At 35.3% G+C, this 10,223-nt stretch overlaps 1 protein-coding gene and 1 long non-coding RNA gene across 2 annotated transcripts; one reads left to right on the top strand and one right to left on the bottom strand.

Moving 5' to 3' along the window:
* Window positions 1-4,777: 4,777 nt before the first annotated feature.
* LOC145076008 (protein trichome birefringence-like 34) lies at window positions 4,778-7,390 on the bottom strand. Its single transcript, XM_079022040.1, has 5 exons — window positions 6,907-7,390; window positions 6,289-6,463; window positions 5,984-6,180; window positions 5,525-5,683; window positions 4,778-5,420 (listed from the first exon to the last, which is right to left on the bottom strand). Exons 1-5 carry the CDS (start codon window positions 7,236-7,238, stop codon window positions 5,078-5,080), a joined length of 1,206 nt encoding a protein of 401 aa, XP_078878166.1. The 5' UTR covers window positions 7,239-7,390; the 3' UTR covers window positions 4,778-5,077.
* An 887-nt stretch (window positions 7,391-8,277) lies between these two features.
* On the top strand, window positions 8,278-9,509 carry LOC145074518 (uncharacterized). Its single transcript, XR_013691879.1, has 3 exons — window positions 8,278-8,491; window positions 8,633-8,766; window positions 9,128-9,509. It is a non-coding gene; the product is annotated as an uncharacterized LOC145074518 (long non-coding RNA).
* Window positions 9,510-10,223: the final 714 nt, after the last annotated feature.

The raw sequence follows: 10,223 nt of genomic DNA, 5'->3' as shown, positions 1-10,223 counted from the left end.
ATCATTTGGGATGGCATAATGGCCACCACCATAGTCTTCAATAATTCGTGCTCTTCGGAAAAGAATGGGATTAAACGGAGGTGTCGGGATCAATGTCATGAAGTTCCATGCACCGCGGTTCATCAACCCGAATGAGTTAGCCAATCGGGTGACAAACATCCCACCATTAATACGGGAGGTTTTGCGATCCTTGACCGCACCCTCCGAAAGGTATGAAGCTATACACCAAGGGATGTTGCAAAAAACGCCGGGTGTAATTATACTCCATAAATAGAAGACGTCAAGATTGGAAACCTTGTCATCATCTTTTCTTTGATTGATGGTGGAGGAAATAAGGCGGTGAATGAGGTGGTGAGTTGGGGATCGGATGCTCCCTTCCTGTGCAGACTTCGGGATGTAAACTTTATTTCCAATGGTATTCCACCAACCCGAGCTTGTAACTCCATCGGGAAATGCCATATGTGCTTGTGCTAAAAAGGCCCGAAAGATGTTTGTTGAAACCAAGGGCTGATCGTAGATCCCTAGTCGGCAAGCAAGATCCACTACCGAGCATTGACAAAATTCTCCCCCAAGGCAAAAACTAAAGCTTGTTGGGTGAAAGACATCCACTCCCCCGGTGAAAGACACCGTGGAGAAAAATTCCAAACAAAGCTCTTAATAGACCAGCTCTTGTATACGGAAGACCCGGCTCCACCCGTCGCAGATCATTGTTTGGCCTTCATGTTGGAACTCCTTTAAAAGGTAAGGAGCTAATTCCTCCTCATATCGAACACTTTGCAGCCACTCCCAATCAATCCTGTTTGGCACATAAACCTCCTTCTTCTTAATATCAGATAGCTTCTTCTTCCATTTCCTAATTGTTGAGGCGGACTCAATTTGCGGGAAGTTTAGCCATGGAAACTCCCCTTGGTTGCCACTTGAAGTTTGTCCCCTTCTAAACATGATGTCTGCAAAATAAACACACAATACCCAGAAAACACAGAATATAATTAAAAAAAATGTCTGCTTTCTGTAACTCGACTGGACTCGTCGAGTCCAGGCCCGACTCGGCGAGTCGCGCAACCTGCACGAGTCGGTCGACGGGTCACTACAAATTGGACCATAAAACCTGTAAATTTTTTCAAGGGTTTTGTCTCAACACTTAGTATTGATGTATTAAGGCCAAAATAGACATTCAAAACAACTTAATTCATGAAAAATCAAAAACCTAGAAATTTAATACTTCTCAAAAACGGGTTTTTCATGCAATTACTACCATGGATGGCCTTATAATCATGCTCTTAACAGAAAATAGGAAGAAATTTGTTACCTTTTTGGATTGGGCTTGAGAAATTTGAAAGAACTTGAAGAAGAATGATGAATGCTTGAGAGAGAATGAAAATAGCGGCACCCGACGAGTGTGGTTTGTGAAAACTGATTCTTAGGGTTAAAACCCTACTTACCCAATGTAAAAGTAATTTCAAAATATTTTTTTTCTGTAAATAATACCGACTCGTCGAGTCGTGGTCAGACTCGGCGAGTCTGGTCGCGAAGTCAATTCTTTTCTGAAATCCATGCGGACTCGTCGAGTCGTGGTCAGACTCGGCGAGTCGCGTAAAAAAATGCATAATTTTCAAAATTTTGTTATGTATTGTAAATCATTTCACCCCACACTTAGCTTATGCACACTCTCAAGCAGACATGCCCAATGATTTGGAAGATTAAGATTTAAAAAAAAACGAAGGGAAAATAAAAAGAAAACTAAAACGTAAAAGAAAGCAAACTCTATATAACGGGTTGCCTCCCGCCAAGCGCTTCTTTTTGAGGAGTCATTAGCTAGACTCCTTCCCATCTACGTTTTGTCATCTTCGAGCATCGGGAATGCACGCCTAACGTTTTGTGATTTGTACTTGGTCTTGTAAGCGTGGATCTTTTTCTTGTAAGCCCTTTTTAATGCATCCCTTTTTCTTTTCATTGCCTCATCTTCAACTGCTTGGGCTTCCCTTTTTCTCTTTTTCTTCTTTACCCCCTTCTTTTTCACCAACTCTTGAACCTCCTTCTCTTTAAATTTAATAACTTCATATTTCATAATGGTCCGTGCTCTAGGTTTAGTGGTGAATAGGTGATCAGCTTCCTCCTTCCTTTCCTTTATCTCTTCGTTCGTTCCGGTGCTTAACCCATCTTCAAGATGAACCGGATGAAGACATGCTACATCGGCGTATTGGACTCTCCTTTCCTTTCCTCTTTCTACTGTTTGTTCTTCTAAAGAATCCTGTATATTATTGAAATCCAAGGTATGTGAAGGACTAGTAACAAGCAGATCTAAGTCGGCCAAGTGTTTGGCCAAATCGACTGGACTCGTCGAGTCCATTAAAGTGACTCGGCGAGTCGGTACGAATTCCATAAATTCTTGGGTTTTTTCTGAGTGGGCTCCTTCCAGTAGCTTTTCTAATTCATTCAAGTCCTTGTTAACATCTCCTTCTTCCTGGTTTTACTTTTACATTGGGTAAGTAGGGTTTTAACCCTAAGAATCAGTTAACCCATGTAAAGCATGAGTCCAAGTGAAAAACTATACAAATAAATAACATATATTAACAACTAGTTGTGAGACTCATATATTACATGGGTTAACTTAAAAAATAAATAAATATAAAGTTCTCAAATATTTAGACCTTTATATTTATTTATTTTTTAAGTTAACCCATGTAATATATGAGTCTCACAACTAGTTGTTAATATATGTTATTTATTTGTATAGTTTTTCACTTGGACTCATGCTTTACACGTATGTGTTTGGAAAATTATCGATTTTATGAATTGTACAGGGTACACAATTGTAAAAATGAATTTCGGCACTTGAGTCGTTTAAATTGTGGGATTAATATTAAATGAATCACTAAACAATTTTCAAAAAGAGAAAGCCGATCACCAAGTCGAAGTCGTTAGTGTCTCTTTACGAATAAGACCATAAAGTGTCCACTATACCACATACCATAATATGCAGTAAACACTGCACCGATCCTTCCAAAAAAAAATACGGTATGCATACATGGTGTTACAAATTTACCGGGAAATAAGACAATCCTTCAAATGTTGTACTTATGCATAAAAATATGCATTGTGATAGGTGTAGTAAGGTGTTGTATAACACCGATTAGTTTTGTAGAATGAGGCAAAAAAAAAAAAAAATGACTTTATATAATTGATACGGCTGCCTTCGTAGAATAAGATGCTTAAATTGTGGGATGTAATATTATTGATTGTTCAGTTTTGATGCTTTTAAACCCGTGAAACATGGAGATGTGACTTTTATGTTTGAAAGCGAAAACAATCCCGAACATATCACATTAATGAAAAAGAAGAAAAAGAAAGATGGTAATATAAGGCTGAATCTTGTCACATTATTTTGCATAGAAAGGATAAATCTTGATTCTTGAACCCTGTGGATCTGGACAGTTCTTCTTTCTATTTAGTACTACTTCCTATATTAAAACTTTAATAAAGATATTTATAGTGTTCGAAATTTAAAATGATATAATTTTATTAAAAAACACGTTACTTCTAAAGGCTATATTTCACAAGTTATTTAACTAGTAATGTCTGGAAAGCTAAAAAAAAGAGTTTATAAAATAATTTATAACTTAATTTCTTTAAAAGCTATATAATTTTTTCTAAACTAACTTATAACGTTTTCTTTATTCTTTCAAATATAGATTTTATTAATTATAATAAATATATATTTTTTTAAATATATTTATATGTTGATTTATATTTTTCAGACGTCAGCTAAATTTATTAAACATCATTTTTATCGACTAACTATCGGTAGCCAGTTAACTTTTCAGCTACTCTGTTAAACATAAAAACTGTATTTTCATTAATCTATTAGTTAACATAATATATCTCTTAGGCTGTGTTTGGCACGCCACAACTAGCTGATAAGCTAGCTTATTTTTTGAGCTTTTTTAAGTTGTCATGTTTGGCAAACTAAAAAATAGCTTATCAGCTAGCTTTTTGAAAAGCTACTTAGAGGGTGTTTGGCTTAGCTTTTGTGGGGAAAAAGTCCTTTTTGTAAAATGACTTTTTGTAAAAGGACATTTTATAAAAGTTGTTTTTTAAAATGTGTTTGGATTAATTTTTCAAAGGAAAAAAATCAAAAGTTAAAGTGTTTGGTTTAATTTTTACATGCAAAATGACATGTTTACATATTTATTGGGGTAAATGAAGATATAAAAGTAATTTTAATGTTTAACACTCTTGAAAAGTTGGAAAAGTCATGATTTCGTGACTTTTCAAAAAGACCAAATTTACTCTATTGGAAAAATCATTTTCAAAAGTCCTTCTCATCTTCCCAAATATCTTTTTGATTTTTTCTAAAAGAAAAAGTCAAAAGTCATTTTAGAAGTTAAACCAAACACCCTCTTAAAGTAGCTTTTTAGAAGCTTTTTTAAAATTTTCAAAATATACCTCTTAATTAATTATAGAAACACACTCTTTTAAATACCCTTTTATGTCATTTTATATCTTTCGGCTAGCTTTTCAGTTAATTTTATCAAATGTCATTTTTCATCGGCTAGCTTTTCATCTGTCAGCTAGCTTTTTATTTAACAGCTAGCTTTTCAGCTAGTACGCCAAACATAACTTTAATTTATATAAAACAACTTAACATTTTTTATAAATAATTCCAGAAAATGGTAAACAATAATAAAGAATGACAAAACAGTAAGAAATTGTTATATTAAATGAACGACAATAGTTTTTTTTTTTTCCATTAAATGGTTATAGAAACAATATCACATGAATTAACTCAATACTAAAAATATGGTATATGTTTTTCAAATTAACCCACGAGACATGACTTTGTAATATTTCACAGCACTAAACAACAAAAGGGTTGGTGTAACAAAATCACCAAAAAAGACTTTGGGGGTGGGGTACCTTTGAATTTTAATTATTTTAAAATTGTGTACATACCATGCTCTATAGCTCAATAATCACCTACCCAAAATCACTCTTGATAATAAGACCCAATATATGACATTTTATGGTTTGTATTTTAGGCTTGTATATGTAAAGTTTTTCAACATACAACCAAATTTCACACTTTATAGCGTATGTACGTATAAAGGATCTCATTCCAAACATCAGGAACTCCCGGAAGACACCAATGTATACAATCGGAATTAGCGATAGGATTCGCCAATTCTGATTCCGTTGGTGGTACCCAATGCCTTTTGTAAATAGTAGGGTGTCCGTCATTCCGATACTGTGAAAGTTGTGTTATATTCAAAAGCTCAATCTTCAACCCTTTCTTTTCAAGATCTTGTACTACTGATTGTGCTGTTCTCATCAAATCATTATCCGTTCCCTTTGACCAATACCCTTGTTCCATTATCGGCTCCGTTTTATTATAGCATGTTTCACCCATCGGATCTCCATACCTAGAAGTAGTTGTAACAAAGGAGTGATATATGATTAATTATATGGTAATTGACATGTATTATGTATAGTTTTTAATAAATTAAGGATTGATTATAATGCATACTCTTTGTGATCGGGGGAGAGGCTTGTGAAGAACATTCTAGTCTTGGTGCGGTTAAGGTGAGTTTCCAACCAATTCGACCATGTTTTTAAAGCCATCTCGTAACGCCTTACCCTTCCGGATTCTATTAAAGTTCTATTAGGATTTTCAAATGATCCCCACCTACAAATACCAAGTTTTGGCCCCATTTATGCAAAATAAAATATGACAAAACAAGTTGTACTGTGTTATAAGAAATCAGACGGATAGTAATGGGACAAACATTTACATTTTTGTCCCATTCAAATATGTTGAACAAAGTGGGACATACTTTTGCTCGATCTCTTGTATGGTATTGTCTGTGCAAAAGATATAAATGTCTTTCTCATCCTGATCATCGAATATAGTCAGGCAAAGCTTATTCAGTCCAGTCCAGTCTAATCCAGTCTAGTCTGTCAGTCTTTATGCTCGAAGAAGGCTTACAAGAGTGTCATATTAGGCACAAGCCACCACGTATACGAGTCAAAAACTAGCATGTCAGCATCAATCCATTGTTTGGCATGTTTTTCGATGCTCTCAATCTTCATGATCCGATCATGTACACGATGATGAACAGGATCATCGCAGTTTGATTCCACCAACAATGGTTCCCAATAAAAATCAATGGAGGCATTGAATTCCTTCCATGCCACAGTTGAATCTCAGTCAAATATATAAAAATAAATAAATGTCTTACATTTATGTATTGATAATATATAAAAAAAAAAGAAAGCGACCAGATCCCTTACAGATGCTCTAAACGTAATCAATGAGCCATGCCATTCTGCAACCTTATGAGATGGATCAGGGATCCATGAGTCAATAAGACAAAGGAGCGACACCCAATGGTTCTTCCCTACTGAATCTCCAACAAAAACAACCCTCTTGTCTCTTAGCTTCTCCAATAGTGCTGTTCCATTGAATCTAAAAATTTATCCATGAAATTGGTGAATTGTACAATTCGAGATGAAAATGTACAATTTTTAAAGCACAATGTACACCTCGCGTTCTCCTTTGACTAAATCCTTAATGGGGTGTACTTAACTACTTATAGACTTGTATTTTACAACTAACAAATACATAGTGTCCACTTCTTGGAGTTTTATAAGCTTTTATATGTTTGAGTACTCACATCACATAGTACAAGTTTTATATGCACTGTCATTTTTCTTGAGCTCCCAAACACACACCACAGAGAACGTACAACCCCTTAATGCATCGAGTCAACTTCTTTTGCAGTTTTCTTAGGTAAGCATTGCAATAGTATGGGTGCTAGTATGCTACAACAAAACACAGTACAACTCCTAATGCATATATGTCAACTATATACCGAGAGAGAGAGAGAGAGAGAGAGAGAGAGAGAGAACCTGGGAAGGTCACAGCCATGGGGCTGCCATCTCCAGAACTGATACTCGAAATCTTTTCTTCCAAATTTATGACAAGCATAATCATCCGCCATGAAAGAACACTCTTGCTCATTGTACAAAGGTCTCGATTTGTTATCATAAACCCAACTCCCGTTGAACAAATCACAGCCTTCAAACGAATAATCCTTCGCTATATTCGCTTCTCCGATAAGATTAAACCCTATTACATTGTTATGATCTAAACAAAAGTAAACAACTCCCATGGTTACTCCCATTACAAGCATGAACCCTACTGAACGATACCCAGGAACCAATCTTTGTAGCTTTTCCATTCCCTTCTTTTCTTCTTCAAATCTTTTGAAACTTTCTCCTATCCTCTTGATGATCTTCTTAATTGAATTTGAGATAAAAGAAAAAATTGAAATTGAAGTTGTTCGCAAAAGAGTGTGGTAAAAGAAGAAATGAAAGATTTTGTTGCATATTTGGTATTTAACTCAGTTTGGTAGTTGATGTGTCCAAAAATATTCCATCATTTATTGGGCCATTTCACAAAATGGATCCTGTCTTTTAACAAATTACAAAAATACCAGGAACGGTCCTTGTACTCCATAAAATTTCAGAAATGATTCTTGTGTTTCATAAAATTTTATTATGGTCCCTGAGTTTCATAAATATACAAAAATGGATCCTATCTAATAACAAAATTATATAAATAAAATTTGTCTTTCATAAAACTTAAAAAATAATCCCTTCCTAATAGCGGAATAAATTGCTTCCTTATTATCATTTTTTAACGTTCTCGGTCTATGAATATATTGCGGTTTACATCCCTATATGTAACGTCCCATTTTCAAAACAAGTTTTTCATTTTTATTTAAGGTTAAATATTGTTTTCCCAAAAACCAAGTCAAAGAAACATAAGTATCAAATAAAATCATACTAAAATATCATAGTATAAAGTATGTAGAATCACATAAACTGCAGATGGATGTGTACAATCAATCATTCGTCTTTTTGTTATCATCTAAAGTATCTGAAACACAATAAATCAACAGCTGTAAACCCAAAGATTAGTGAGTTCCATATATATATATATATATATATATATATATATATATATATATATATATATATATATATATATATATATATATATATATATCAGTGTTGTAAAAATCGGCCTAGTTAGCCGCCTAAGCGCTTGGCGGAGGTAAACTGTATAGGATTTTTGATAGGCGTTGCAATTAATTGGAATTGGTCAATGACAGTCAAAGGCGGAAAATGACGGTCTAGGCGGTCACAATAGGTCAACAGAAGTCGATTGAAAAAAGTCAAAATTGAAACTTTTTTTCTTAACCTAATCGACTAAAAAGAAGTATAGCGTCTTCATTCTTCTTCGTTTTTTTTGCGCCCCCTTCATCCCGTTCTCTTCTCCTCCAACGATCGATTGTGACAACTTCATTATCGTTGCAGCTTCTTCTGACCACACCACTAATGTTATTAAACTCCGGCGACAAGCGTTATTCGACTCCAGCTATAGCTTTCTCCATCAGACGTCGACACATGGGATGACGACGCATCACATGTATGTGACTTATGTCCTGTGATCATCGTTATTCAACACTTGTGATCGTCGTGATTTCTACACATATGCACATCCTCATATTTTTTATTTTTGCGATTTATTGGTTATTCGACTTATGTCCTGATAAATGTGTTGTATCAGTATGATCATCGTGATTTCTAATCATCACTACAGCTTCTTCTGACCACACCTTCGAGTCCGAACATTTCATTCCGTCAATTCCGACTGTCACTCAGTTATTTCTTTCTCCAATCGACCTAGACCAACTGTCATCGGTAAGTTTTGCTCCTGGTTTGGATTTTCATTCTTGTTTTGGTTTGCTAACGAACATACGCACATACAAGTTGCACATGCTAACGAACATACAAGCTGCATAATGGTCCAACTGTTTTGATTTGGGTTTTTATTCCTGTTTTTTGCCCCTGTTTCATAACGATCATACAAGTTGGACCATTTTGCCTCTGTTTCATTCCAGTTTTTTGCCCATGTTTCATTCCAGTTTTAAGTCATTAACCCTTTTTTAAACTAAATATATTATGAGATACATAATTGTTGTTCAGATTACTAGAACAATTTATTTCAAAACAAATTACACTCCTTTACACCGATTGTTGGACTCATGACCGTTTCTTTCAGATTTTCACTGATCAAAGGGTGTTAATGGCATTTAAAACTTCAGCTACACAATCAGTGGATTTAACAACTACTGGTTTTAAGAGGAATTCAAACGATATTGCTTGGGAATTTGCTATTTTCCCAGATCCTACAAACTTGGATAAATTAAAGTGTACATTATGTGGAAGTGTTTACTTGTTTTGCACTTGTATGATGTTTGATGACTAGAATATGTAAACGTTTATGGATATTTACATATTTTGTTTGGATATAGTCATATAGGGAGTATTAAAGTTTTTTTTTTACAATTAAGGATCCCCGTCTAGGTGCCGATTAATCCCCGTCTAGACCGATTAATCGTTTGACCCCAGTCAACTGCCGAGGTACGGCCGAGCAATATTTACAGCACACACACAAATATATATATATATATATATATATATATATATATATATATATATATATATATATATAACAACACGTAGTAGTATCAGGTCCGTAACAACCTCGGATCCGTATCAACTCCGAGTCCATAATGAATCCAAGCCCAGATCAACTCTATTGGGTCCGTATCAACCCCGAATCCGTAGTGACTCCGAGCCCAGATCGGCTCCATGCATACAAGATACAATTATACCAGCAATACTCACACAGACACATGCATCTACATATATAATTTAGTAGCCCGACATCAGTGCCTTCCACCCACGAGTATAGTGAGAAGACTCACCTCACAGATAGTAGCTAAATCACGACAGTTATCACACGGTGAAGATTGGTACTATAAAACACTTAAACGCAATAAAGAAGCACCCACTGTGTCTACACCCTAAAAACTCTAAATTAACTAAGGGTCAGCTATAGTAAAAAAGTCAACGGTCAAAGCAAACAGTAAACTAATCCATTGACTGACCCTCACCTCGTGACCAGCCCTTAGTCACGTCATGAGAAATCGAGTTTAGCCTTGTCACTAACTCAGTTCCAATTCAACTCGATCATCCCCAAACCAATCGTCCCGTCATGACAGAGTTTATTTCACATCGTGAGAACCACAAGACAAAAGACTTGGGATACCCAATCTACCCTCACGCCGTGATGGCTAACCCTTCACATCGTG

Source organism: Lactuca serriola, chromosome 9 (genome assembly GCF_051521515.1).
Source record: "Lactuca serriola cultivar US96UC23 chromosome 9, Lser_US96UC23_V15, whole genome shotgun sequence".
Lineage (NCBI taxonomy): Eukaryota > Viridiplantae > Streptophyta > Magnoliopsida > Asterales > Asteraceae > Lactuca > Lactuca serriola.
The sequence above is the reverse complement of the archived record's forward strand: the minus strand, read 5'-3'. Positions and strand labels throughout refer to the sequence as shown.

What these genes read in the sequence shown, in the direction of transcription:
- LOC145076008 (XM_079022040.1), bottom strand. Translation starts at nt 7,238, where the DNA reads ATGGAAAAGCTACAAAGATTGGTTCCTGGGTATCGTTCAGTAGGGTTC. An exon ending in GTGCCTAATATGACACTCTT is followed by an intron (nt 5,684 to 5,983) that starts GTAAGCCTTCTT and finishes TGGTATTTGTAG; the next exon opens with GTGGGGATCATTTGAAAATC. An exon ending in CTCTCCCCCGATCACAAAGA is followed by an intron (nt 5,421 to 5,524) that starts GTATGCATTATA and finishes AACTACTTCTAG; the next exon opens with GTATGGAGATCCGATGGGTG.